This window comes from Fusarium flagelliforme, assembly GCF_020744385.1.
Source record: "Fusarium flagelliforme strain FIESC 12 MPI-CAGE-AA-0113 chromosome Unknown B0J16scaffold_1, whole genome shotgun sequence".
In the NCBI taxonomy this organism is placed as follows: domain Eukaryota; kingdom Fungi; phylum Ascomycota; class Sordariomycetes; order Hypocreales; family Nectriaceae; genus Fusarium; species Fusarium flagelliforme.
Genome location: NW_025763503.1, coordinates 5,064,838 through 5,092,107, shown reverse-complemented (window position 1 = coordinate 5,092,107; position 27,270 = coordinate 5,064,838). Strand labels below are relative to the sequence as shown.

The 27,270-nt window shown below is 51.0% G+C and overlaps 7 protein-coding genes across 7 annotated transcripts; 5 read left to right on the top strand and 2 right to left on the bottom strand.

Annotated features, from left to right (window-relative positions):
• The first annotated feature begins 795 nt into the window (after positions 1 to 795).
• On the top strand, positions 796 to 1,190 carry B0J16DRAFT_329482 (uncharacterized protein). Its single transcript, XM_046126332.1, has one exon. It carries the CDS (start codon positions 801 to 803, stop codon positions 1,017 to 1,019), a length of 219 nt encoding a protein of 72 aa, XP_045989596.1. The 5' UTR covers positions 796 to 800; the 3' UTR covers positions 1,020 to 1,190.
• An 8,588-nt stretch (positions 1,191 to 9,778) lies between these two features.
• B0J16DRAFT_329477 (uncharacterized protein) lies at positions 9,779 to 14,132 on the top strand. The gene has a single exon (XM_046126331.1). It carries the CDS (start codon positions 9,809 to 9,811, stop codon positions 13,826 to 13,828), a length of 4,020 nt encoding a protein of 1,339 aa, XP_045989595.1. The 5' UTR covers positions 9,779 to 9,808; the 3' UTR covers positions 13,829 to 14,132.
• Positions 14,133 to 14,518: 386 nt separating this feature from the next.
• On the top strand, positions 14,519 to 15,511 carry B0J16DRAFT_391666 (uncharacterized protein; the record flags this gene model as incomplete). The annotated part of the gene is made up of 1 exon (XM_046131946.1): positions 14,519 to 15,511. One exon carries the CDS (start codon positions 14,519 to 14,521, stop codon positions 15,509 to 15,511), a length of 993 nt encoding a protein of 330 aa, XP_045989594.1.
• A 4,936-nt stretch (positions 15,512 to 20,447) lies between these two features.
• Positions 20,448 to 21,925, bottom strand: B0J16DRAFT_31194 (NAD(P)H-hydrate epimerase). The gene is made up of 7 exons (XM_046125018.1): positions 21,758 to 21,925; positions 21,603 to 21,711; positions 21,414 to 21,479; positions 21,272 to 21,366; positions 20,918 to 21,014; positions 20,642 to 20,870; positions 20,448 to 20,590 (listed from the first exon to the last, which is right to left on the bottom strand). Exons 1-7 carry the CDS (start codon positions 21,767 to 21,769, stop codon positions 20,488 to 20,490), a joined length of 711 nt encoding a protein of 236 aa, XP_045989593.1. The 5' UTR covers positions 21,770 to 21,925; the 3' UTR covers positions 20,448 to 20,487.
• A 154-nt stretch (positions 21,926 to 22,079) lies between these two features.
• Positions 22,080 to 22,736, top strand: B0J16DRAFT_329468 (ribosomal protein S16 domain-containing protein). Its single transcript, XM_046126330.1, has 2 exons — positions 22,080 to 22,200; positions 22,255 to 22,736. The coding sequence occupies exons 1-2, from the start codon at positions 22,124 to 22,126 to the stop codon at positions 22,520 to 22,522; spliced, it is 345 nt and encodes a 114-aa protein (XP_045989592.1). The 5' UTR covers positions 22,080 to 22,123; the 3' UTR covers positions 22,523 to 22,736.
• On the bottom strand, positions 22,737 to 25,198 carry B0J16DRAFT_279470 (transmembrane amino acid transporter protein-domain-containing protein). Its single transcript, XM_046123865.1, has 5 exons — positions 24,650 to 25,198; positions 24,507 to 24,589; positions 23,873 to 24,453; positions 23,668 to 23,827; positions 22,737 to 23,611 (listed from the first exon to the last, which is right to left on the bottom strand). Exons 1-5 carry the CDS (start codon positions 24,715 to 24,717, stop codon positions 22,923 to 22,925), a joined length of 1,581 nt encoding a protein of 526 aa, XP_045989591.1. The 5' UTR covers positions 24,718 to 25,198; the 3' UTR covers positions 22,737 to 22,922.
• Positions 25,199 to 25,872: 674 nt separating this feature from the next.
• B0J16DRAFT_314263 (uncharacterized protein) lies at positions 25,873 to 26,537 on the top strand (the record flags this gene model as incomplete). The annotated part of the gene is made up of 2 exons (XM_046125178.1): positions 25,873 to 26,080; positions 26,134 to 26,537. The coding sequence occupies 2 exons, from the start codon at positions 25,873 to 25,875 to the stop codon at positions 26,535 to 26,537; spliced, it is 612 nt and encodes a 203-aa protein (XP_045989590.1).
• Between the last annotated feature and the right edge of the window lie 733 nt (positions 26,538 to 27,270).

The window sequence follows — 27,270 nt, the reverse complement described above, 5'->3', positions numbered from 1 at the left end:
TCCTGCCCCTGCTTCGTACGTAACCATCACTAGACTTTACACTGGCACAGAAAAGATCAATGAACCGATCACAACTACTGTCCCCCCCCAGGGTGACCAACCTGGTACAGTAATCGTCGAGACCCCTGGGCAACCGCCTCTCGACACAGCTGTCACCACTCCGTCGTATGTTACGGTCACGAGACCTTACACCGGCAGCGATCAGATCACAGCACCCATTGTCACCACTGTCTTCCCTCAAGGTGGACAGCCTGGAACAGTCATTTATGAAACCCAGGCTCCGTTTGTGACTGTTTACCGCCCTCACACTGGACCAGAACAGATTACAGGTCCAGTAACAGTCTCAACAATTGCTCCATCCGGAGACCAGCCCGGTACAATTATCGTCGAAACACCCGGCGCAGGTCCCGCAGTAACTACTACACCACCAGCGCCCTCTTACGTTACGATCACAAATCTTTACACCGGAACAGAGATGCTAACTGAGCCAACTACGGTGACAACTATCCCTCCCCAAGGCGATCAGCCTGGTACTATCATTGTCGAAACCCAAGGTGCTTATGCAACCATTTCGACGCTGTATACCGGTACTGGTGTCATCACTGGCCCAGTCCCTCTTACTACGATTCCTCCCCAGGGAAACCAGCCTGGAACTGTCGTTGTAGGTACGCTTGGATCCTATGTTACGATCACCACGCAATACACCGGAACGGATTTAATCTCTGGCCCAACGCCGATCACCACTATCCTTCCCCAAGGAGACCAGCCCGGTACTGTGGTTATTGCGACACCTCCTTCTTATGTCACTACCACAGTTCCTTATACTGGCGTTGATCAGATCACTGCACCGATCACTGCGACCACTATCCCTCCCCAAGGAGATCAGCCAGGAACAGTTGTTGTCCAGACACAAGCTCCTTTCGCGACCGTGTACCGCCCTCACACAGGACCCGACAGAATCACCGCTCCAGTCACAGTGTCCACCATTGCACCCAATGGTGGCCAGCCTGGTACTGTAATTGTAGAGACCCCCGGCTCAGAGCCTCCTGTTACTACAACACCCCCAGCTCCTTCATACACATCAGTCTATGAGGAATATACTGGCACGGATGACATGACTGAGCCTCGAGCAAGAACTACCATAGAACCACAAGGTGACCAGCCAGGCACCATCATTTTCGATACTCCTGGCGTTCGAATCATTTCTACCAGTGGTACTCAGGCGACTTATACTACTTCCTATCGTCCCCATTCTGGCCCAGATAGTATCACTGCACCTATTACAGTTACTACCGTGGCACCCCAAGGTAACCAGCCTGGAACTGTGATTATTGAAACCCCTGGACCGGCCCTTCAGGTTCCAGACCCCGCCCCTCTGCCCACGTACGTCACGGTCTACCAGCCGCATTCTGGCCCTGATAGAATTACTGCGCCCGTCACGGTTACAACAATTCCTCCCCAGGGCGATCAACCCGGTACTGTAATCATCGAGACGCCAGGATCAGAGCCTCCTATGACAACAGGTTCAGCCCCCGAACCCTCTTATGTGACAGTCTATCAACCTCATAGCGGTCCTGACAGGATTACCGAGCCAGTTACAGTCACTACTGTAGCACCTCAAGGCGATCAACCCGGTACTGTCATCATCGAGACGCCAGGATCTGAACCTGCCATTACAACAGGCCCAGGTGCCGAACCTTCTTACGTAACAGTCTATCAGCCTTATACTGGTCCGGACAGGATCACCGAGCCTGTCACGATCACCACCGTAGCACCTCAAGGCGATCAACCCGGTACTGTCATCATCGAGACGCCAGGATCTGAACCTGCCATAACAACAGGCCCAGGTGTCGAACCTTCTTACGTGACAATCTACCAGCCCCATGCTGGACCTGATAGAATCACTGAGCCCGTCACGGTTACTACAATTCCTCCTCAAGGTGATCAACCTGGAACAGTCATAATTGAGACTCCTGGCTCTGAGCCACCTGTGACTTCAGGACCTGCGGCGCAGCCTTCTTATGTTACGGTTTATCGACCTCACACGGGCGTGGACCAAATCACGGCACCGGTCACCATTACAACAATTGAGCCGCAGGGTGATCAACCCGGAACTGTCATTATTGAGACGCCCGGTTCTGAGCCACCTGTGACTTCAGGACCTGCGGCGCAGCCTTCTTATGTTACGGTTTATCGACCTCACACAGGTGCGGATCAGATCACAGCTCCGATCACCATTACAACGAATGAGCCCCAAGGTGGCCAGCCCGGTACGATAATTATTGAGACACCTGGTTCTGAACCACCGGTTACAGCTACTCCCGAGCCTGCTCCATCGCCTCAAGCCTCGTATGTGACCGTGTACCAACCTCACACAGGTGCAGATCAGATCACAGCTCCGGTAACCCTTACAACGATTGAGCCTCAAGGTGGCCAGCCCGGCACGATAATCATCGAGACACCTGGTTCTGAGCCACCTGTCACATCAGCTGCTGCTCCAGCACCCGAGGTATCCTACGTGACCGTATTTAGGCCTCACACGGGCGCTGATCAGATTACGGCGCCAGTCACAATCACAACGATTGAGCCCCAAGGTGGTCAACCCGGCACTGTGATCATCGAGACACCCGGCTCTGAGCCACCTGTCACATCAGCTCCTGGTCCGGCACCTGAAGCAACTTATGTGACCGTATTCAGACCTCACACAGGTACTGGAACTATCAATGCCCCAGTGACTGTCACGACTATCGAGCCTCAAGGAGGCCAGCCCGGCACTGTGGTTGTAGAAACACCGGGATCAGAGGAGCCTATCACCTCGACACCTGCTCCTTCTTACACTACCATATACGAGGCTCACACTGGTACTGGTGACTTCACTGGTGAGGTTACCCGAACCATCGCTTCCCCCCAGGGTGGCCAACCTGGCACGGTTGTTATCGAAACCCCCGGACTAGAAACTGGCAATAAGGGTGCAAACCCTCCAATGACTATTCCTGCCGGAGATGACAATTACGTGACAGTTTTCCAACCCCACACAGGAACACCGGAGATCACAGCACCTGTGACATTGACTACCATTGCACCCGCGAACGGTCAACCCGGTACCGTCATCATTGAGACTCCAGTGCCCAAGACCGCTGCCAGCAGTGATTCTAGCAACCCCCCTGTGACGCTTCCTGCTGGTGATGATAAGTACGTTACGATCTTCAGGCCTCATACTGGTGCTGATATAATAACCGCACCTGTCACTATCACCACCATTGCTCCCTCTGGAGGACAGCCAGGCACTGTTATCATTGAGACCCCCGAGCCAGCTACTCAGGCTGCACCAACAAGTGCTGCCCCTGAAGATGTGTTTGTGACCATCTACAGGCCGTACACTGGTACCGACCAGATCACAGCACCTGTCACGGTTACGACAATTGCTCCGGTTTCTGGAACAGGAACTGTTATCATTGAGACTTTTGCGCCACAAACTGCCAGCGATGTCTATGTAACTATCTTCAGACCGTACACTGGCACCGGACGTATTACAGAGCCAACCACAGTAACAACCATTGCTCCAGTGGCTGGTACGGGAACTGTGATTGTTGAGACGCCCACCCCAGAGCCTACTACCAACGCCGAGTCTTCTTCTCCAGTAATCACTATCCCGTCACAGGACGAGAGCCGCAATGTGACTGTCATCAGACCTTATCCGGGCCCTGGCGCGATTACGGCCCCTGTCACCAACTACGTCCCCCCGACTGCGGCAGGCGAGCCGGGAACCGTCATTATCGAAACTCCAGTTGAGCAGCCGACGACAGAAGCTCAGCCTCAGAGCCAGCCAACTTCAGCCGCTGCCGTAACAATCCCCCCAAGTGATGGTAGTCCGAACATTACTGTTGTTCGCGAGTACCCTGGGCCAGGTGTTATTACCGCTCCTGTTACTTCGTACGAGCCACCAAGCACACCGGGCCAGCCTGGAACCGTTATCATCGAGACTCCCGCGGCATCTCATGAGACTAGTTCAGGACCAGACGGTAGATTGTCGGAACCTGCTGGCACTAACGTTACCTTCTACACTCTGGCACCACCTGGCGTCAAAACTCCTATAACGAGCTACGCTCCTCCGCAAACACCTGGGCAGACCGGAACTGTTTTCATCCAGACAGTTGCCCCTGAACCTGGAATGAGTGCTGATGATGGAAGGAACGTGACCATCATGACCGATGGTCCAGCCTCTCTCACGGCCCCTCAAACCAGATACCAGCCTCCTGGATCATCCGGTGATCCTGGCACTGTTATCATCGAGACTCCAGGACCTGCCGGTCCAGTTGGCCAAGGCGACAGGAACGTGACCATTATGACCCAAGGGCCTGGTACACTTACGGCACCGTACACGAGATACCAACCCCCCGGGTCATCTGGCGATCCTGGCACTATTTACATTGAGACACCTGGTCCTGCTGGCCAAGATGAACGAAACGTAACTATCACTCGTGAAGGCCCAAGTGCCTTTACCACATACTCACCACCAGGTAATGCTGGAGATCCAGGAACCATCATCATAGACACCCCTCCTGCGCAATCTGCAGAAGTAACCTCGGATGCAGGAGTCACCATTCCTGCCCACGCCGGTAGCCCTAATGTTACTGTTATCAGAGGTGGCCCAGGCAAGGAAGCCACGACGATATATGTTCCTCCAACTGGCACTGAGCCAGGAACAATTATCATCGAGACACCTACCGATGTGGCCACGACTTCTGGAGAGAAGCCTACGTCTGAGGACCAGAAGACAAACGATGAGCCAGCTGTCACTATCCCTCCTAGTTCCAACAGTCCCAATACTACGGTTATTCGACCCTATCCTGGACCTGGCTCGATCACAGAGCCTCTAACCAGATATGTCCCACCGACTGCACCTGGTGAGCCTGGCACTGTTATCATCGAAACCCAAACCTCGGATGAACCAGCTCCTACCACGGCCAACGCAGAGATTACTTTGCCCCCCAGTTCACAGAGCCCCAATGTCACGGTCATCAGACCTTATCCTGGACCAGGTTCAATCACCGAGCCTGTCACAAGATATGTTCCTCCCACTGCTGTTGGAGAGCCTGGAACAGTGATTATTGAGACTCAGGCAACCGACTACGACTCCGACTCAACCAAGGCAGCTTCCAGCGCTCCTACCGAGAAACAAGCAACAAGCGAACCTGCTGGTATTACCATTCCGGCAAATTCTGGAAGCCCCAATGTCACCATTTTCAGACCATACACCGGCCCTGGATCAATTGATACTCCCATCACGAGCTATATCCCACCTGCCAATCCTGGAGAGCCAGGAACCGTCGTTATTGAGACGCCTGCTTCTCTTCAGTCGGACAGTGCTGTTCAATCAGAGCCCGCGTCGACCCCTGGCCCAGCCTCAGTTTCCGCAGACCCTACTGCCAATGACTCCATGGGTGGTTCTACAACACCGATGTCGCCCGTCTCAAGCAACCCCGACGCTGTCACCCTTACACCTAGTGATTCGCGCGATGACTTCACCATCATTGAGCCAAACACCAAGTTTGCAGGTGCCACCGAGAATGTCACGCAGGTTATCCCACCTTCGGATGGAGCTGCTGGAACGAAGATTATCTACACACCTTTGGATACGTCTGACGCATCGTCGCAGGGCGCCACGGACACGGACACCTATGTTACAATCAGCGCAACAGTCACTATTCCGGGAGATCCCTCCACGCGGCCCGGCCTCAAGTCCGATGTTGGAAGCGAGGCGGGTACCACTGGCGCAGAAACTAATGTCATTATCATTCCGCCTAGTGGAACTGAGCCAGGAACTGTTCTTTCACAGACCAGTGTTTATCTAGACCAGACCTTGGCCCAACATGGCAATGTCACCATCACCCGAGCTGCTCCCGCGGGCGTTACTACTCCCTTCACTACCTATTCACCGCCTGCTCATTCTACTGATCCAGGAACCATCATCATTGAGGTTCCTGACCACAACGTCACGATCACCAGAGCCGGCCCACCTGAGATTACAAGAACGATGACAACGTACTCGCCTCCTGCTTCCCCCGGTGATCCAGGAACAGTTATCGTGGAGACCCCTGACTACAATGTCACCATCACAACAGAAGCTCCTAAGACTGTTACCGCTTTGCGTTCGACATATATGCCACCTGGTAAGCCAGGTGATCCAGGTACCGTCATTATCGAGACACCAGTCGGCCCTTACAATGTGACCACCACTCGTGGTGCCTCCATTACAGCACCGTTCACCACCTACTCTCCTCCAGGCTCTCCTGGAGATCCAGGAACTGTCATTGTCGAAACACCCGACTATAACGTTACAGTTACAAGACTGGGACCCAAGACGGCAACTGCGGCATTCACGACTTACTCGCCGCCTGGAAAGATTGGCGATCCTGGCACAGTTATTGTCGAGACACCCGCCGATGCCTACAATGTGACCACTACTCGGGGCGCATCAACCATTACGGCACCTTTCACCACCTACTCGCCTCCAGGTGAGCCTGGCGACCCGGGCACCATCATCATCGAGACGCCCGATTACAACGTCACGATTACAAGACAGGCTCCCAATTCGGTAACGTCGTTGGTCTCTATATACTCGCCGCCTGGTAGCCCTGGGGACCCCGGCACTGTTATCATTGAGACGCCCATCGGTCCATACAACGTCACCACAACCCGAGGGGCTTCATCGGTTACAGCTCCGCTTACGACCTACCTACCTCCCGGACAGGCTGGTGATCCTGGAACTGTGTTAATTGAGACTCCGGAATACAATGTCACTGTCACCAGCGAGGCCACAGATTCTGTCTCGGAGACCGTAACAAGGTATAACCCTCCAGCTACTCCTGGAGACCCAGGAACTGTCGCCATCATAATGCCGAACCAAAAGGCTGCATCAAGCTCGCCAAACCCATCCATCACTGATGCACCTGGGCAAAACGTCACTGTGTATCGACCTGGCCCAAGGACACTCACTGGTCCTGTCACTTCGTATATCCCGCCCGCGAGCAGCGGGGCTAATGGTACCGTTATCATTGAAACTCCTGGCCCTGCGTCTCATTTCAACGTCACCACAACACAGACAGTCAGCACCATCACTGCGATTTACACAACGTATCTACCAGCTGGTGGTGAGGACGATCCTGGCACTATACTCGTGGAGGTTCCTGTTGAGCGAAACGTGACAGTTACAAAACAGGATGATACTGTCACAGCACCTTATACAAGCTACTCGCCACCTGGTACTGCTGGTGACCCTGGCACTGTCTTCATCGGTGTTCCTGCTGATCGTAATGTGTCTGTCACTTCTGTTGTCAGTACTCGTACTGCTCCATACACGACATATTCCCCTCCTGCCAATCGCGGGGATCCTGGTACTGTCGTCGTCGAATTACCCCCTGACTCGAACGTCACAACTACCAAGACAGTCAGCGATAGAACTGCCCCCTACACTACCTTTTCAGCCCCGGCGAACAAGGGAGATCCTGGTACAATCATTGTTGAGGTGCCCCCGGAGCGTAACGTCACCGTTACTGAGGTTATCAGCACCATCACATCTCCTTACACAAGCTACTCATCGCCTGCCAAGCAAGGCGATCCCGGTACAGTTTTCATCGGATTGCCCCCTGATTCTAATGTCACGATTACAACTGAGGTAGAAAGCCGAACTGCTCCTTATACCACTTATTCTCCCCCTGCGAATAAGGGAGATCCTGGCACTGTTATTGTTGAACTGCCCCCTGGCCGCAACGTAACTGTTACAACTGAAGTGGCAAGCCGGACTGCACCTTATACAACATACTCATCCCCGGCTAACAGAGGTGATCCCGGTACTGTTATCATTGAGATGCCGCCAGACAGTAATGTGACGATCACAACTGAGGTTGCCAGCCGTACGAAGCCTTTCACAACATACTCCGCTCCTGCGAATAAGGGTGATCCTGGAACTATCATTATTGAGATGCCGCCAGACAACAACGTTACCATCACGACCGAGGTTGCTAGCCGTACGAAGCCTTTTACAACATATGCTGCTCCCGCAAGCAAGGGTGATCCAGGAACTGTTATCGTGGAGATGCCACCTGACAGTAATACTACGATCACAACCGAAGTCGCCACTCGCACTAAGCCTTACACCACTTTTGCGGCCCCTGCCAACAAGGGGGATCCGGGCACTGTTATTGTGGAAATGCCACCAGACAGCAATACTACGATCACAACTGAGGTCGCAAGCCGCACCAAGCCATACACTACATTCGCTTCCCCTGCAAACAAGGGTGATCCAGGAACTGTCATTGTGGAGATGCCGCCAAACAGAAACGTTACCATTACGACTGAAGTGCCCACTCGAACTGCTCCGTATACGACATATTCCTCTCCTGGTGCACAGGGCGACCCGGGAACCATTGTTATTGAACTACCCCCAGATCGCAATGTGACTGTCACCACCGAGATTGCTAGTCTGACTGCGCCATACACCAGTTACATTTCTCCCGGTAACAGAGGTGACCCAGGCACGGTCATCATTGGAACTCCTCCAGATCGAAACGTCACTACTACGGAAGAGGTCCCTACATTGACCCAGGCCTATACCACCTATTCACCGCCAGGAAGCCGTGGCGACCCAGGTACTGTCATTGTTAGACTCCCACCTGACAGGAACGTAACCAGGACAACTGAGATCGGTACAATTACGGCTGCTCAAACACTCTATTCTCCGCCTGCTACCAAGGGCGATGCAGGCACTGTTATTATCGCATTGCCTCCCGCGAGAAACGTGACAACTACCGAAGTCGTCAACACGATCACTCGAGCCACTACTACCTATGCACCCCCTGCGAACCAAGGCGATCCTGGTACTGTTATTGTGCAGGAACCTCCTGAGACTAACACAACTATCGTTGAGGTTATCCCCACAATCACACGTCCAGCGACTCGGTTTGTTCCAGCCGCCACAAAGGGTGATCCGGGTACTGTATTCATCGACGTGCCTCCAAACCACAATGTTACGATCACAACAACAGTCAGCACTATCACTCGACCAAGCACAACCTTTGCATCCCCCGCTACCGAGGGTGATGCAGGCACCGTGCTCGTGCAGATGCCTCCTGAGTATAACGTTACTACAACTCAGACCGTCCAGACGATTAGTAGGCCAGTTACTCGTTACTCCTCGCCTGCCGAGATTGGCGACCCTGGTACTGTCTACCTTGATTTACCTCCGGAGTTCAATGTTACCGTTACAACAACAGTCCCAACTATCACAAGACAATCCACAACCTTTGCATCCCCCGCTACCCAAGGAGACCCAGGAACCGTCATTATCGAGATGCCACCTGAGTATAACATCACAACAACCCAGACGGTCAGCACAATCAGCAGACCAGTCACACGGTATTCGAAGCCCGGCGAGGTCGGCGACCCTGGCACAATCTATGTCGACTTACCACCGCAGTATAATGTCACCATTACAACAACAGTCCCAACAATCACCAGACAATCCACAACCTTTGCTCCCGCTGGAGAACAAGGCGACCCTGGCACTGTTATTATCCAGATGCCGCCGGAGACTAATGTCACGACAACCCAGACTGTACAGACAATCACTAGGCCAGTCACAAGGTACTCGAAACCGGGCGAGATCGGTGATCCTGGTACTGTTTATGTTGATCTGCCCCCGGAGTACAATGTCACGAGAACTACAACCGTGGCTACAATCACAAAACCATCAACTACCTTTGTTCCAGCTGGTGAGCAAGGCGACCCTGGCACTGTTATTATCCAGATGCCGCCGGAGACTAATGTCACGACAACCCAGACTGTACAGACAATCACTAGGCCAGTCACAAGGTACTCGAAACCGGGCGAGATCGGTGATCCTGGTACTGTTTATGTTGATCTGCCCCCGGAGTACAATGTCACGAGAACTACAACCGTGGCTACAATCACAAAACCATCAACTACCTTTGTTCCAGCTGGTGAGCAAGGCGATGCTGGCACGATTCTTGTCCAGATGCCGCCGGACACCAATGTCACGACAACTCAAACGGTCTCGACAATCAGCAGACCTGCTACTAGGTATTCTAAACCTGGCAGCCCCGGAGACCCTGGTACTGTGTATGTTGATCTTCCACCGGAGTATAACGTTACCCGTACTACTACTGTTGCAACAATCACCCGAGCTTCAACTACGTTTGCCCCAGCTGGCGAGCAGGGTGACCCTGGCACATTTATCGTACAACTTCCTCCAAGTGTCAATGTTACGGTATCGTCAACAGTCCCCACCATTACCCGCCCTGCTACACGCTTTGCAACTCCAGCAACTGTAGGAGATCCAGGTACCGTCTTCGTCGATCTGCCGCCGGAATACAATGTAACTACCACTGCAACCGTCAGCACGATCAGCAGGGCAAGGACAACCTATAACCCTGCCGGCGAACAGGGTGATCCAGGCACTATCCTCGTCCAAGTTCCTCCCGATTACAATGTCACAACAACTGAGACTGTCAGCACAATCAGCCGGGTTAGAACCACCTATAACCCAGCTGCCACTCAGGGTGACCCCAACACTGTTCTTGTACAGGTTCCTGTCGACTATACGATAACCACAACACAAACAGTCAGCACAATCAGCCGTGCTAGGACAACCTATAACCCTGCCGCGGAACAGGGTGACCCGAACACGGTACTTGTAGAGGTCCCTGCCGATTACAATGTAACCACCACCGAGACTGTCAGCACAATCAGCCGAGTTAGAACTACGTATAACCCTGCGGGTGAACAAGGTGATCCAAACACGGTACTCATACAGGTTCCTGTTGATTATACCATAACCACTACCGAGACGGTCAGCACTATCAGCCGCGCCAGAACCACATACATGCCGGCTGGTGAACAAGGTGATGCAAACACGGTCCTTGTAGAGGTTCCTCCCGACTACACCATCACTACAACTGAGACGGTTAGCACTATCAGTCGCGCCAGAACCACATACATGCCAGCCGGTGAACAGGGCGACCCGAATACAGTACTTGTAGAGGTCCCTGTCGACTACAACGTAACGACAACCGAGACTGTTGCTACTATCACCCGCGCCAGAACAACATTCAATCCAGGAGGGACTCAAGGCGACCCAGGAACTGTTCTTGTTCAACTTCCTCCCAACGTAACTACGACGCAGACAGTCGCTACCATTACTGAGGCTACCACAACGTTCATTCCCGCCGGTACTCCAGGTGATCCAGGAACTGTACTTGTCGAGGTCCCTGGTGTAAAGCTTGCGCCATCAGCACCTATCAGTGGCCCTTCAGCTAGTCTTCCTTCCGCTGGTCTACCATCTGCAACTGGTATTCCTCCTAGCTCCATCGATCTTCCTGGCGTAAAGGTCGCATCCTCATTGAGCGACCCTCAGCCCTCTGCACCTTCATCTGGACTTCCTTCTGTGCCTTTGACTGGTGCATCAGTACCTCTCAGTGCACCTTCTGCCAGCTTGCCCTCTGCGCCGGCAGTTAGTGCGCCTTCTGCTAGCCTACCCTCAGCTAGCTTGCCTTCTGCGCCGGCAGTGAGTGCACCCTCTGCCAGTGTACCTACAGTTGGTCTTCCTTCCTCTACTTTACCTGTCGCTGTGCCACCGGTACCAGTGTTGAGTTCCTCTTCCACTATTCAAGCGCCTGCCCCGGCAACCAGTACCAGCACCAGCAGCAAGATGCCTCAAGCTTCCTTTGGCCCAACCTTTGACTGTGATGCTACTGGCAACTCTGCTTACACTATCTCAACCCTGCTCGGCAATACTCTCACCCGAGTGAATCTTATTACAGGTGCCCGCACTGTTATCAAGTCAGGTGTAGGCCCTGGTGGTGTCCTCCTCAATTTGGCTGGTACCACGGGAGCCATCAACAGTATCGGATTCAACCCTCTCGACTACTACATCTATGGTTTCATCAACCAAGGTATTGTTGGTGGTGTCCTCGGTGTCCTCACAGGCACTCCCAAATCCCAACTGATCCGTATCGCTTCCAACGGTGCTTACGAACTGTTGCCACTTACCATTCCTTCGACTACCCTTGATATGGGTGATGTCGATGACCAGGGACGCCTTTGGGTGTCTGAGAGCGGAGGAAAGTGGTGGTCCATTGACCTGAACCCTAAGTCCGCCAATTTTGGTAAGCTCATCAACAGCGGTACATCTGCTACAAACCTTCTCTCTGGTGTTGGAGATTGGGCCTATGTTCCTGGTGGAGGTGATTACCTTTACGCGGTCCAGGCCTCCATCATTGAGAATGGCCTCATGCGAACCAACGTTGTCCGATGGTCACGCACAACTCATGTGTGGGAGCGCTATCAGACATACCCCAACCTCGTCCTTACAGCGCTCAACCTCGTCTGGGGCGCTGTCATGGCAGGTCCAGGTGGCACTCTGTATGCTCAAGAGAACCTTCTCGGTCAGACATGGAAGTTCACTTTGGGAAGCAATGTCAACCCTACAGCCATTCCAGGAGGATCCATCGCCAACTTGCAAGGCGACGGTGCCAGATGTATTGCCCTGGATTCTTCTACTACCATCCCGGCGCCCACTACCACGGCGCCTATTACCCTCACACTTACTGTTCCAAACATTCTTTCACTTGTAACTCAAGTTCTTCCTGGAACCGTCTTGGTACAGGTGCCGACCAAGTCTACCGTGACAACTACACAGACAGTCGGCACGATCACTGCGCCTACAACAACTACTCACATTGTGACAGACCTGGGCCAACCCGACACAGTTCTCGTCCAATTCCCCACTCCCTACAACGTCACGATCACTACAGCTGGTCCTACCACGCTGGCTTCCACCGCTACTACATACGTACCACCTGGCGCGCCAGGCAATCCTGGTACAGTCATCGTTCAGAGACCACCTGTAACTGTTACTACAAACGGTGGTACCTCGATTTCCGTTCCTTACACTACTTACTTACCTCCCGGTGCTAGCGGTGATGCCGGCACCGTGGTCATCGCGACACCTGCTCCTCGTTCCACGTCCTCATCCACCACATCTCGCTCGACTAGCTCTACGTCAACCGTGGCACCTCAAGCCACAGTCGCGTTCAGCTGTGATATCTATGGCTACCTCATGCAAAAGACGGCCCTATACCGTGTTGAAATCGCCACGGGTAAGACAACTCTTATCAAGAGCAATGTCGGTCCTGGTGGATGGATCAACGGTATCGGTTACAACAAGTTCGACAACTACATCTACGGTATGCACATGGACGACACGGGTACCCAACTTATCCGTATCGGTGGCGATGGTGGCTGGACTCTGCTCCCCGCTCGAACCAACGACCGCACCATCAACATGGGAGACATCGACAACCAAGGTCGTTTCTGGATCTCCAACCAGGGCGAGGCCTGGTGGGCCATCGATCTTATGCCTGGCTCGTCAACTTATGGTAAAATTATTCTGAGCGGTACTGCTCAGAATAGTCTTAACTGCGCTGATTGGGCATTTGTACCTGGAGGCGGCGACTACATGTACGCAGTCATGTACGACGACAACGGCACCTCGTCTACTCTGTGTCGATTCAGCCGTACTACATACACATGGCAAACGCTCAAGGCATATGGAAATCTCGCTGGTAACAACTTGTGGGGAGCCGCTTACGCCTCGCAAGACGGTAGTCTCTACGGTTCTGAGAATGCCAGCGGACAGATCTTCAAGTTCCCTATTGCGCCAACCATCGGCACGCCCAAGTTCATTGCGGCAGGTCCAGTATCATCTTGGAACGATGGTGCCAGGTGTATCGACAGTCAATCCCTCTAGTAAGAGGAACTCGATCCCTCATACTTTTTCTATGTATATCCACCACAGTCAGACGCTCGATGTCTAAGACTAAAAGGGAACCAACCCTTATCTCCTCTATTTTCCTATGTTCCCGACAGTCAAGCACTCCAGCGTCAAGAACACGAGTGCTTTGGCACCTGATTTCTCTCCTATGTATAGCGACAGTCAGACCCTCGCCGTCTAAGACTGAGGGGGTCTTGACCTTTATTTGTCTCTTATGTCTGTATAATATGTATAATTAGTTAGTTATTATCGAGATTGCCAGAGTGTTTTTGTACACAAATTGATATTACTTGTTTACTTCAACCTTGACCGCCTCAACGTGACTTCTCTCTGCCGACATAGATATTGGTCTCTATTTTCCTTTCGCCCATGATGTAAGAACATGCTCATTTAATGCCCCATCCGTAGCCTAAATAATGACATGTTTTTACCTCTTCTTTTGCATCATTTCTGCATAATTTGTCTACCAAATTGATCCACTCAATCGATTGTTGAAATACCTTAGTCACTGGCTGGTATTTCCCTCATGTCGTTCTATTTTACCCATCTCCTATACCTTTTCTAGACCATTTCTGAAGCATAACACCTCGATATCATTCATCTTTGGTTTTTCGTACCATAGCCATTGTCATCTTCTGTTTCTCAACTTACCTGGTCATTTTAAAAATGGCGTCCCATTTCCTCCGTTTTCCTGATCTCCCTCCTGAGATACGAGATCGAATTTGGGAACTCGCAATCCGCTCAGACCAACCAGGGGTGCATTACTTCACAATATCCGCCAACGAATCTCGAACACCGTCGGAGGACCTCCCTCATGGAGTGATTCCTGGTGTGAGAATATCTGGTCTTACTCTTTCATCACCAAGTTGGATGGTGAAATCTGTTGACGACATTCCTTTAATCGGAACCAAAAGAAAACAAGAAAAGATTTCTTGGTTCTCCCTGAACCCGTCGACGTGTATGCTCGACAGCGGCCTTTGGACAGCTTGTAGAGAATCCAGTATCATAATACGGAACCATTATCGTTGGAATCAACGGCAAACAGTACGACGAAACACGCGTCTCACGCAACCACTTTCAATGATGCCAGAGATGCTTCGCTTCAGGGATGGCAATTCAAAAGATCATTATACTATGATACGTCCATACAGAGATCTATTCATTCTGCAACCAGACCGGTGGAACTTCATCTGGTACGGCCTGCGACACCACACTCTGGCATCACGACAAGGAGGAGAAGATGGGTTTGTGAACTTGGCCATAGAGTACAATCCTAGTTGGAGAGAATCTGGCCCCGGAATGGTTCAGATGGCGCAAAGGATTATCGAAGCCATTGTCAATACGCATGCCTTCCCTGTCTGGATAATCGATTACAGCATCAAGAAGTCCCATGGTCATGGTCATACTATACCTGGATCAGAACAGAATCAAGATGGCATTGCAGTATTCTACGGGCAAGGCCGTAGATTTGTCCAAGTTGATTCTCGTATGGATATTGTTACGGAGAGAGGCAATGCTACCAGTCATTATCCATGCTCCGAGAGTTTTGTTAAAGACCTTGAAGCCGCAATATACAAACAGTGGGAGCATTATCCTTTGCGAGGCGACAAACACATGCCCAGTCCAACTATTGGCCTCTTGGCGTGCGAGGACTATTGATGGGTGACGCGATCATCTTGAATTCGCTGGGAACGAGGGAGGTCCCGCAGTACTAGCAGCCGCATCATCATATTGAAATTTCAATCTTCTCACAATAATTTGGTGGGCGAATCTTTGTACCGCCTTAGTCTACCTCTCAGAACCCAGGGATAGAAAGAAGCAATCACACCAATCTCACATCGAATTCATCTCCCACTCACAAAAGAACTTGCACCTCAGTGGTTATCCCGGACACTTAGTTCATTAAGATTCGAGACAACTATGTAATTATCAAACGCATTGACCGGTCAAGCATCTTCAACCTCGCTAGGTTACCAGAAACACCTCTTCGGGTGCCCAACACAGGCCATTCGGCCATTCGACGCTTTGATATTATGCTTGAACAACACTATATCAAGCGGACCAAACCGTCCGTTGGAAGGTCTACGCCCTTCATAGGAAGTCCAGGGGCTGGACATACCGATACACTCACTCACTTTCAACTCCATGAGGAAATAATCATCGAGCAGAATTGGATCACACGTACGCCCAGGCTTCTCCGTAATCTTATTGACAGGACAGTGAGTCACAAACAAGGCTCTGTCGGTGTTCTCTCTCATTCTGTACCAGTACATGGTGAGTGTTTTTCAAATACAGTTGTCTGTCACTATCGCAGCGATGCGGCCTGACAGTGTATTGCCTCAACAACGCCTGCAGGCTTTTGCCTCTCCTTTCAGAATCTGACAAGTGTCTTCTTCTCGCTCTAGATGGAGTGAGTATACGCAATATATGGTCATAGTCAACTGATTCCGCATGCTTGTCCCCATCAGCCGCGCAATGCTTCTTCTCGCGATGTGTCGTGCTCTTCCTAGTTCCCTGCCAGACTAGTGAGTTCTCGCCCTACAACATGTCTAGCTTATAGTATTGCCCGAGACGCATCCACTTTAGGCATATCATTAGATGATACAGCGTTCATTGCCCAATGGTCCGCAACACGGGCCTGACCTTCCATGGGGTTGATATCATCAACAGCGTCTGATCCCAAGATGACTAACCCCCACTGCTCGAAGCGTGACGACAAGTACCTAGGCACAGCAATATCTGGATATTGAGGAGAGATAGCTCCGAAAACAGTCAAGGACCCGCCCTCGGTGTCTGTGACGAGGTTGATGAATACCTAGGCGAGACTGGCGGTTGGAAATTTCGCGGATCTTAGCATCGAAGGGCTCACTCTATGGGGTCCAAGAGCTGTCGTAACATTAGATGCCATGGCGTGTCTTGGCAACTCAATAAGGCGACAGAGGCGAGTGACGTTGCGTGTACCTACATCCTATTATAGGACTGGTCATGCATGCAGTCATGCAGGTAAAGTATAGCTGAGTGGCTCTATACTCAGAATGGGATGGTTAGCCGTTGAAGGTGGGCAGGCGGGTTGCGAATTGAAGCGAAGCCATGTCGCTATGGCGATGCGCTATTAGCTACTTAGCTAGATTGGCCGAGTCTAAACAACCCTCGGGCCGGCAAGGATTCTTCAGCATCTTCTAGTTTATTCTTTGATCAGTTCGATGGATTGTGATGTTGCAATAAAGGACCAGAACATTCTTCTGTGTAGAATCTTCTAGTAAGCGGCAGTTGACGACTATGACGTCAATGAGGCAACTCGGGATCATCGCCAACTAAGGCAATTGACGAACACGAGAAAGGTACTCACTGGGCCAAACAGTGAAACACAGTATGAGTACCGCTACATTTAGGCCTCTGTGGCTTATTTGCCAGTGAATAATTCAGTGGGCCGCGCCAGTCAGATGCCCCTAAGAACCGGAGTCACCTCCGGTCGGTTTTTCCGGTCACAATTGGGCTCGTGGGCTGTGAAGGAGGAAACACTCCGCCTGGAGAGAAGGACCCTGAGATCTAATTATTCAAGCCTCCATGATACCCTTTGCAATTCGCATATCGCATCCATGGCTGATATGCATCGTCTGCTAGGGCAATGATGCATTCCCCATCCATCAACAACGTTTTGCTCCACCCCGGAAAACCCTCTCCGACTCAACTTTGACCGCTGAGGCCGGCGTGGTGTCCGTACACCAAGCAGGGGTCGGCCTTATCCAACACGACTCATACAATCGACCAGTGGTATCAGGGGGAACCCCTCCGCTGCCAGAATATTGTACTATAGCCATTCTCACCGCTCACCCGATGCTTTACCTGGTTTGCGGGTACCCGAATGTCCAACGGTCTCCATCTGTCATCGTAAATAAGGGCCAACATCCAAGTCATTAGCTCGAATACGGAGCATCTGGGGCAGAACCCAATGACCAGGTATTGTTTCATCTCGAGATCTATTGCAGGGGTCTGCTTGAGTGTCGCTATCCTCCGCGTTGTATCCGTAAAATGGTCGCAAATGTAATTCACAAGCCAGACAGAAATTCCATTTATGCATGCGAGGCATTGGTTTCCGAATCTTGAGCCGCGGAAGGGGGGAAGCTGGCCACTAACGCAGTATTCTCTAATCCGTTTTGATAACATGATCCCTGCTGGCAGCTGAGAGTGGCTCTGGCCAAGGACTTTCAGATGTACGGGTGTGCCGGCATTAGGAGCCAAAAAAGCGCAAGATCTTCGAGATGCAGCTTTATCTTCCACAAGCTTGCGACCGTGCCTACACACTGGCCCAATTGACTTTTTCTAGGGCTTCAAGAGGACGACGCACTCAAAGTTACGCCACAGCCACCTCGTGGGAGAAACGCTGCCCGTTCACCACTGCCGAACCCAACTGGAGTAATACTGTTGAAGCAATGCATGATTGCTAGTGATGTTCTCTCCTCAGGGCACAAAGGCTGTGTATCCTGTAGTTCTTCCCCGATCTTGAAACAATCTGTCTGCAGTCTGCGGGTGTCATGATCGGGTAACAAAGCCGCAGGGTCAGGTTGTCTCGACGTTCTCGACCTCATTCTCGACTCCGCGACCGGGGTGCCGGTACGGGGGGCTTGAAAAGCTGACTGAAAATCTCACACGTCCAAAAGCCATTCCTTGACAGGGGTAGATGCTCAAAGGCCGTGCACAGAATTCCGAGGAGAGGGACGCAATTAGTGGCCGTATTGAAGATTCGGAAACTTTATCCCTGGTCCCTTGAACCGTGGAGAGTCGTGTCGTGATACCCGACCCTGTCGTCGTACCTGACCTGACCTAACCTGACTTGTGGCGCAGCTCATCTGACGGGGGTTTTACGGTTGATAGCACGTCAATTAATGAACCGTACACTGTGCCGCAAGAGATAAATTTTCTTAGCTTCAGTGCAGCGCAGCTGGGGTAGTATGAGCTGAGTTGGAGTGTGATTTGGCTCCGTTGACTTGAGGACTAGCTTACAGTCAGCCAGTCAGATTCGAGGCATGACGGGACGCCGTTCGATCTACCGCGACAATGCTCCATTTGCGATCGTGGGTCCCGAGATCGTGGGCCACCACAAGGACCCTGACGGTTGTAGCGTCGGGATCTTTTAGTTCAGGTCAACCTAATTCGAAATCGATTCTTGCACTTCGCTGCATCCTCTAACCGTTGGTAGTACAAGACTGCGAAGCCCAACTTTCGATATATAACCACTAGTCAGCGGCGCCATTCCACGTTCTCGCACCGATTCCGAGGACAAGTCCACAGTTCCCGAATCATTGAGACTCTCAAGCACTCGAGTTTTTACTTTTTTGGAGCCTCGTTCCAACTTCCGTCAGGTCCTGAGTCAATGGCGCAAGTGTGACGGACGAGTCGGAGAGACATGTCCGTCCTTTCAGGGCTGATCAACAACAACGGCCCCGTTGAAGTTGTCGGCCGACATCAGCGAACGGGGTCAATGACAATGAATGTCAATGCTTACAACGTCGCTGAAAACACAAATCGAAATCCAAACACCGTTAGAGAGGTAGGCACAGCAGCAGCCTTCGATCTGGTTCATGAAGCAACTGGTTACCTCTGCATAGAAAAGAGCGGGCCCAGGTGAGGTGCGTTTGTCCGTACAGTACGGTTTTTGTAAGCGCCGCATTACGGACCCCGCCTACCATGCGGGTCGAGGAGCAAATGCTCCGGCTCCTTGACTCTCTCATCAGACAAGCGTAAGAGTAGAGTAGTGTTTTCCACCAAAAGTTGCTGCTCGGCGGACGCACAGGATTTTAATATCGCTTTCTTCAAAATGCCTCGTGGTCGCATGCTTTTGTTCCTTTTCTATTTCGTACCTGTACCATCAGTGCGGCACCATCCGAGAGTCGTCATGTCCCTCTTTTGCCACGACTCTTCCAGGTAACGTCGCCGGGGCCGAGACAACCAACCTGACGTGGACTCGTCTTTGCAATTTTTAAGCTCCGGCTGGGTCCCTGTAACCCCCCTAAAGCCCCCTGGATATACTGGACTCACTGGACACACTGGGCCTCGGTGGCAACCGGCAACTACGTCTGTACTCTGTTAGACAGCACATCTGTTTCGACGCCACATTCTTTATATCAGCCCTATCCAGCTACCTTGAACGAGCTTTCTGTTTCACGACGACTGCTGATCCATTCACCGTTATTATATTCCGCCTATGCGAACCGTCAGCTTGTCTTTGTTTCCCCTTACCCATACGCCAGTCTTCAACGTCACTGTCCATGTCGTTGGTGCGGGTCTACCCTTTCTCAATCGACGACATCGATCATCACCTATTCGAACTTTAAGACAAAGCTCGAGCTCACAATAAATGTGCACGCAGCATTCGGCTGCATGCCACGTCTGCGGGAAAGAGTATCTCGTTTATGTTGAATTTTGTCAATTCTTTCGTCCGCCATTGCTTGTATGTCCCCAAGGCATCACATTCCTCAAAAACATGATGCGAGACGGACAGTGTCCAAGTCCAGTCTGTCCAAATAGTTTGAGGGGAGGCTGTCGGATCATGTGATACGTTTGCTATTCAAAAGATCGACAAAGGGTGGTGACTGGAGCCCCCTGTTTTCGAATCGCAAGCAATCCGACCGTTTTTAGAGTTTCTGCCCGGACACTTCAACCTCAACGACCTGATCAATACCTTTGTACTCCGGGACTTCGAAGTCGAATTTCTTGGCGATGGATGGAGTTACAAACCTAATTCGGGAGTCAGTTACCTCGAGCCAACCATATTGTACCGGTACGTACCGTCCGCCAATAAAGTGTCGGCCTTTGAAGTGCTTCACTAGTGGCTTTGGCGCTGTTAGGCTAATAAGTGCAGTAGGCATAAAGGAGCTACCAAGTCCAGACTGGGGCGGCCCATCTTCGATATCCCACGATGATGGAGCATCGACTGATGTGACCGGCAATTTGGTGTCTTGGAGTGCTTGAATCACTGCAGGGAAAGGCTCTCGAACTTCTCCCGAAAAACTAAAACCTAGATCAACGGTCAGACGCTGTCGCCATAAAGCATGAACAACATACCAAAGATCGCATCGACAATATGATCTGTCGAATTCAGTGCAGAAGAGAAATCGTCCACGAAAGGGACCTCGAGGTCTTCGAGTTGTTTTGCGAGTCGCTAGGAATAGGATCAGCGACTTTTCGGCTTCCGGGCATGGAAACGAGACGAGACATGAGGAAAGGCTGGATACACCAATTTCACGATACGCCAGTTGTTGCCATTCAACGATTCCCGCAGAACTGGTAGAAAACAGACGAAAAATGAATTATAAAAAGCGTACAACTGCAAGATCGCGACGTTTTGCGAGACAGGACGGTCCACGATACCGTCCATTGTGAAATGATGGTGAAAACCAGATGAAGCCGCCAACTTACCTGGTAGAGATCGTTCTTGCTTCTTTTGGGGTAGAAGACGGTCGGGCTGTAGCCATACTGTCGGAGATGGCGAGCAGCCACCAGTCCGTCACCACCTAAAGCTCCTTAGTTATGTGCACTCATGAGTTGCTGAGAGACATACCGTTGTTTCCTGGCCCACAAGCAACCAGAATCCGGCGACCACTTTCGAGAGGCTGAAGACGGTACACTGGTGATGTTAGTAGGCCGAATACCGTGGCAGGCTGTTATAGGCCTTGCGAAACAGCCAGAAATGATACAAGAGTGCTCAAAAGTGATATGTAAGACGTAGCCGAGCTATCAAGCAACTCACCGGCTTGAGAGACAGCAAGACCAGCAAGCTCCATGAGCTGGTCAAGTGAGAATGCACCAGTGCTCATAAGCTCCTGATCAAGAGCGGCAGCAGCTTTGGCTCCGAGTGTCTGGAACAGTTAGTAACCAACCTCAAAGATAGCTCTCATCACTTACCTTAATCGCCATTTTGTATTTTTGAATCTTTCAATCTGTGTAGAATCTGATCTTCTCTCGTTAGAATCTCAATGATGACGGATTAGTGGAAGAGTTTAGATGACGTGAAAGCCGCGTGGTTTCTATATGTCGTCAGTGAGTAATGTTGCAAGGTCCAGGGGACTGACATCACTCAGCAGGTTGCTGCTTCCCTCGCTAGATATGAGAGCCACACTATTCCCGTCGTACTCCACCCTTGTCGGCGCACCAGCCACATCGGCGAAACTAGGTTCCGATTCCGATTCGAAATTGTTCCAACCTTCAGGATACTAGCATTTGCCAGCCGATTGCTATTATCGTGGTCGTCAAGTTCCCCATATCGCCGCCATGGTTGTCAAGATCCGTCTCGCCCGCTTCGGGCGTCGAAACCAGCCCTTTTACAACATCGTCATTGCCCACGCACGGTTCGTTCGCCCGTCAATACGCACCAATTGAACGCACCACTGACCACCACCTAGGACGGCTCGTAACTCCCGCCCGCTCGAAGTCATCGGTACATACGACCCGATCCCCAAAGCCGACCCTTACGACACTTCTGGAAAGCTACACAAGGATATCAAGCTCGATAGTCAACGCGCGAGGTACTGGATCGGTGTTGGTGCACAGCCTACGGACACAGCGTGGAGGTTACTCTCAATGGTGGGCATTCTGCCAAAGAAGCAGTTCGGCCCCAAGCAAGACGAGATAAAGGGTGTCTTGAACAAGAATGAGGTCAAGATTCGTTAAGAAGGTCCGGAAAGCTGTATGATATGTATGAAAAGGCATTTCGGGGCGTTGGTTTGGGGTTCGATATCACCCGATCTTGAATGATCAGCAATTTAGAGAGCAGGGTCAACACCAAAAATGATGGGGATCTTTAGCAGGCATTGAGGGCCCGTTCTGCTCGAAAAGAGACTGTACGATATACGTTTGCAACGGCTCAAACCATTTAGAGTCATGTCATTTGTCGCTATTAATAACTACTGTATTGAAGCGCTACCCAATACCATGTCTAAACACGTTTAAGTAGTCTATGGAAAATGAGTCGCTCGGAAAACATGGATAACCAACATATGCCCCCGTCTTAACAACGCCTTTATCCAACATACGTCATCCCGATAAGGCCGTAAGAAAAAGATGATACAGTTTAATGAGTGACAATGAAGAAAATGTTGAGAGCAAGACACACAGACATGACAACAGCTCCGTAGATTGCGAGACCAAGTGCCATTCTGCGTAGGTGATGGTGTTCAATATGTTCAAGGTCCCATCGCCACTTACGGCGCCATCGCCAGGAGTTTCGATTGCTGTGTGTGCTTGCGTTGCTAGCGAGGCTTACACCACTGCGAACGCTAGTTGTGCTCTGCGCCAGAGCAGCAGAGTCTTCCACGTCAGAAGTGGAAGAATCTCCATCAATATCGTCATCCTCCTTGACCAAGCGCTGATGATAGGTGCTATCCGGGTTGCTGATCTTATAGTAGAAGAGGCCAGGAAGAATGAAGCTGATAGAAGTCGACCCTGTGCTGCCAACAAAGGCCAGGACACGATCAAGACTGGTGACTGAAAGAGCAGTCATATAAGCGAAAGTTAGAATAAAAGTGGTGATGACTGCGAAGCGAAGGTCGGACATCGGAGCAGTGCTCCCATGGTCTCCAGCTGGAGCAGTGGGTAGGAGCGGCGTCGCAGTTCGGCCATTGTTCGACGAATTGCGGTTTGGTCGCCATTTTAGGACGGCATCTAATGAAGCACGGCAAGGATGCACTTGCAACGGGACCGAGAACGTAACGAGGACAACGATAGCGGCCTTTCCGATTGTTGAAGCAGCTCCAGTAGGGTCTATTCATATTAGTGGAGGTCCTAACATTCCCAGGGCAAACGGTGAAAAGACTTACACATAGACACAATGTTGCCAACAACGGCATTTCCAAAGGTAAGGTAACCAGTGATAGCCACGACAATGTAAATGGAAGCGGCAGAGCCAATGCTGGAACCGACAACGCCAACAACACTCCTAGGGGAGTTGTCCTTTAGTTCGTTCAGGATAGAGAACATCTGCATAAGTTAGCTAGGCTCAACGACCGTCTGTGATTTACGTACGTTTTGGTGGCAAGTATAAGCAAAGACCACAACGGGCAGAGCGCTCAATGTCTCGACAGCTCCACCCCATTGAATTACTCTGATACTTCCTGGATCGGCATGTTTATCAGATGCGAAGTGATAAATCACCAGCACAATGAGATATCCAATAGAAACCAGCGCAACAATGCTGGTGTACTTTAGGGAGTCCAACCTCCGTAGGAAGCTGAGAGGGATAATAATGAGCATAAACGCAGTGATCCAAAAGTTACGATCAACCAGATACGGAGCGCTATTGGCATTGCTCAAGAAGCCCAACACTACACCAGGCATGAGGTCCCCAATAATAATCATGTATGATACGCCAACTCCAAAACACTTGATCGCAATTGCAGCATCGAAGATAACCGCGGCGTTGGGGTAGGTGATTTGCGACAGGGCAAAGAAAGAGGCCGTTCCTCGTTCGAGATATCGGGCGCATCGAGACTGAAGATAGAGGCCGAAAGCTGCAGTTAATCCAGACCATACGATCAGGATAACACCGAGCATGATTCCCATATGGGACATAACAGAGGGCATGGCAAGGGTGCCAGCTCCAACAACTTGACAACCTATATCAGCACCATACGAGTCGGTCAATGGACGTCTAACATACTTGTGTTTAGCAGATTTACGACACTGCTGATCGTGGTGGCTTGGCCGCCATGGCCGCCATCCTTATGACCGCGACGTCGAGGTCTGGGAAGTCTGTTGTGAGCAACGATGATAATCATAGCCGGTGTCGGCGGGTCTCCTCACCTTGACATGTCGTCGGCACTTCCTGATGCAGAAGCGTTTCCATCAGATATTGTAGAGTAGTTCGTCATTAACGGCGAAAAGATGTAGGGTCGTCGATTGTTCGGCGCGATCGCAAGGAATATAGTGTACTGTATGGGTTTCGAAGGTTGCTTTGTAGGTAGATAAAGTACTGATAGTGTTGATGTCGCAAGTCGGAATGCAGGTATATGCAAGTTCGTTATCGCTGCGTTCCTCGGGATTCAAGTCCGATAAGTTGCTGACTAGGCACGAGGCGGAAAGGCGGAAAGTTGGTAGGCCGGCAGGCCTAGACCGTATTGCGTCAGTCAATCCGATCAGTGAGTGCGTGCTTGCGCTTGCACTTGCACCGTCCCACGGCACAAAGGCCCCTGGAAAACAGACAAACGGTTGAACACTCCGATCACGACAGCCCAGGTCACGAGCGAAGCGCCAACGAGGCTGTTGTGGTTGATAGAGATGCAGGAGGAGGAAGAAACAGTCAGGAGATGGTTTAGTACGAATTCCTGACACAGACTCCTGCCACGATCCTTGGAAATAAAACTATGGGGAGCTGTTGGAGCGTAATGCCGAACTCGTGTAGCCAATAGTCGTGCGCCAAGGAGATGAGATAACCAATCAGGAAGGTTTCTAGACAAGCCATGATCCTGATCTGGGGAATAGCTTCAGGGCTTTCCAGGGGGTTGGACAGCCAGACAACATTGGATGTTCGTCAGAACGTCCTCATGATGGGCAGCGTTTCACAGAAACGTTCGTGAAAAGCACATTCCAAATACTGGCAATCAGATTCTATTTTACCGTTGCACCTCGTCGATTCTCTTTGAACCGACAATGCCAAAACATGTACCATACTTCCCAGCAGATATAATCATGATTCTGCAGGTCTCACAAGTTCATGATATCTCCTTGAGCCCCCTGTTGTGCACATCCCGCACCTCCATCGTCATGTAATCATAAATACTTCGGTTTCTTGGCAAAATCTTAGCAAATTTAGTATATGTTTTCATCTATTAGGCTTCTGATTAGTTGGGTAGGCAATTGGAGGTGCGGGATGTGTACAGCTGGGGGCTCAGGAGATGTACTGTACTGTATCCTCCTGACCCCCCACTTTCGCCCTTGACCGCATCCACTCTTTCATTCAAACCAATACCTTACTTACCGTACCTTACCTTGAGGTCCCGCGCTTGTGCCGCGCGCTCGCTGTCACGATGGCCACCACTATGGACGATACAACTCTCTCTACACTCGATTTGTTGGAGTCGCGACTCCTTCGTGTCGAGCACCTCCTCTATGGCCAGCCCCAAACACCGGCACTGGCCCAGGATCGATCAGCGACCGATCAAATCGGCCAACTGGAGCGGCGCTTCTCCAAGCTCTTGGACAGTTTCCGCGTTTATCATGAGCTCATGAAGATATGTATGTTGTATTAAAGCTTATCACCTGAATCTATGCTGACTTGTCTTTGACAGACCGCGCCCATCCTGATTTCTTTCATGCGCCCGACCCATCAGAACCTCCGTCGCAACTCGACATCGATGCCGTCCAATCCATTGTTCTAGCCTCGGCTTCAGCCTTCCCCGCCATCCTGTCATCTCTTACCGCTATCAAGGACAGTCCGATCCCGGATGTAGCAGAGAGTGCAGCTCTTGTAGCTCTACAGGACCGAATGAAGGCCATCGAGGCGACGCAGGTTGCACAAGCTGCCGAGATAGCAGACCTTCGACAGCGAAGTGAAACGGCCGTGCGAGCATGGTACGAGACAGGAGTCCTCAACAATTCGAGAGCGATGGCGGATATAGAGTCCCGCGTAGAGGTTGTCGAGCGCCAGGTGAGGAGAGCAGAGCGGGAGCAAGAGGCTGAAGACGAGTTATGAAGACATATTTGAAGATACCCTAGAATCGACGTTGCTTGGCAGAGGTCGCCTATCCCAAGACAGTCCAGTACTTTTTTTTATAGCGAATTATATAAAGAACTATATTTTCCGGAACATATATCAGCATAAAGGACTTTGAATGCAGTCCCGAATTGCTCGTGGGTGTCTAGGTCTATCATTTTCTGGGCAGTGATAAGCTCATTATCCTCAGCTGGGCAACGGGTACAAGATTAACCCAGACTAGATGGTTATCTTTCAACCTGTTTCTTTACTTCTCCTCAACCACCCCATAATTCAGGAAATTGCAATGAGTAATCATCGTGTTTCTCCGCTATGGCTTGTGCTTGTTGTTTCTCGCTCAGACCTTTCCTCTCCTCGATTACCAAGTCGAGAATGCTCACATAGGCACTACAATAATTTATGCAATTATTCTTGCATGGCTCAGTTAGTCTAAACTGCCTTTCTTGCAAGGCAACTTTTGGGAGTTATATTGTTTAATTTTACATATAGTTAGGTGGGAGTACAATCTTTCATCTTTTGAGAAGTGATCCTTGTGGTGGTTTCTTTGTTTCTTAACAAACCTTCTCCGACTTTCTTTCCTTTCCCTTCCTTTCCTTTTCTTTGTTACTTTCCCTTTCTTATAGTATGTAGCTTGGCAAGATCATCTTCAATTCATTTCAATTAGTTGTACAAAACAGATCAAATTCAACAGATGGGAGGACGTGCTTTGATC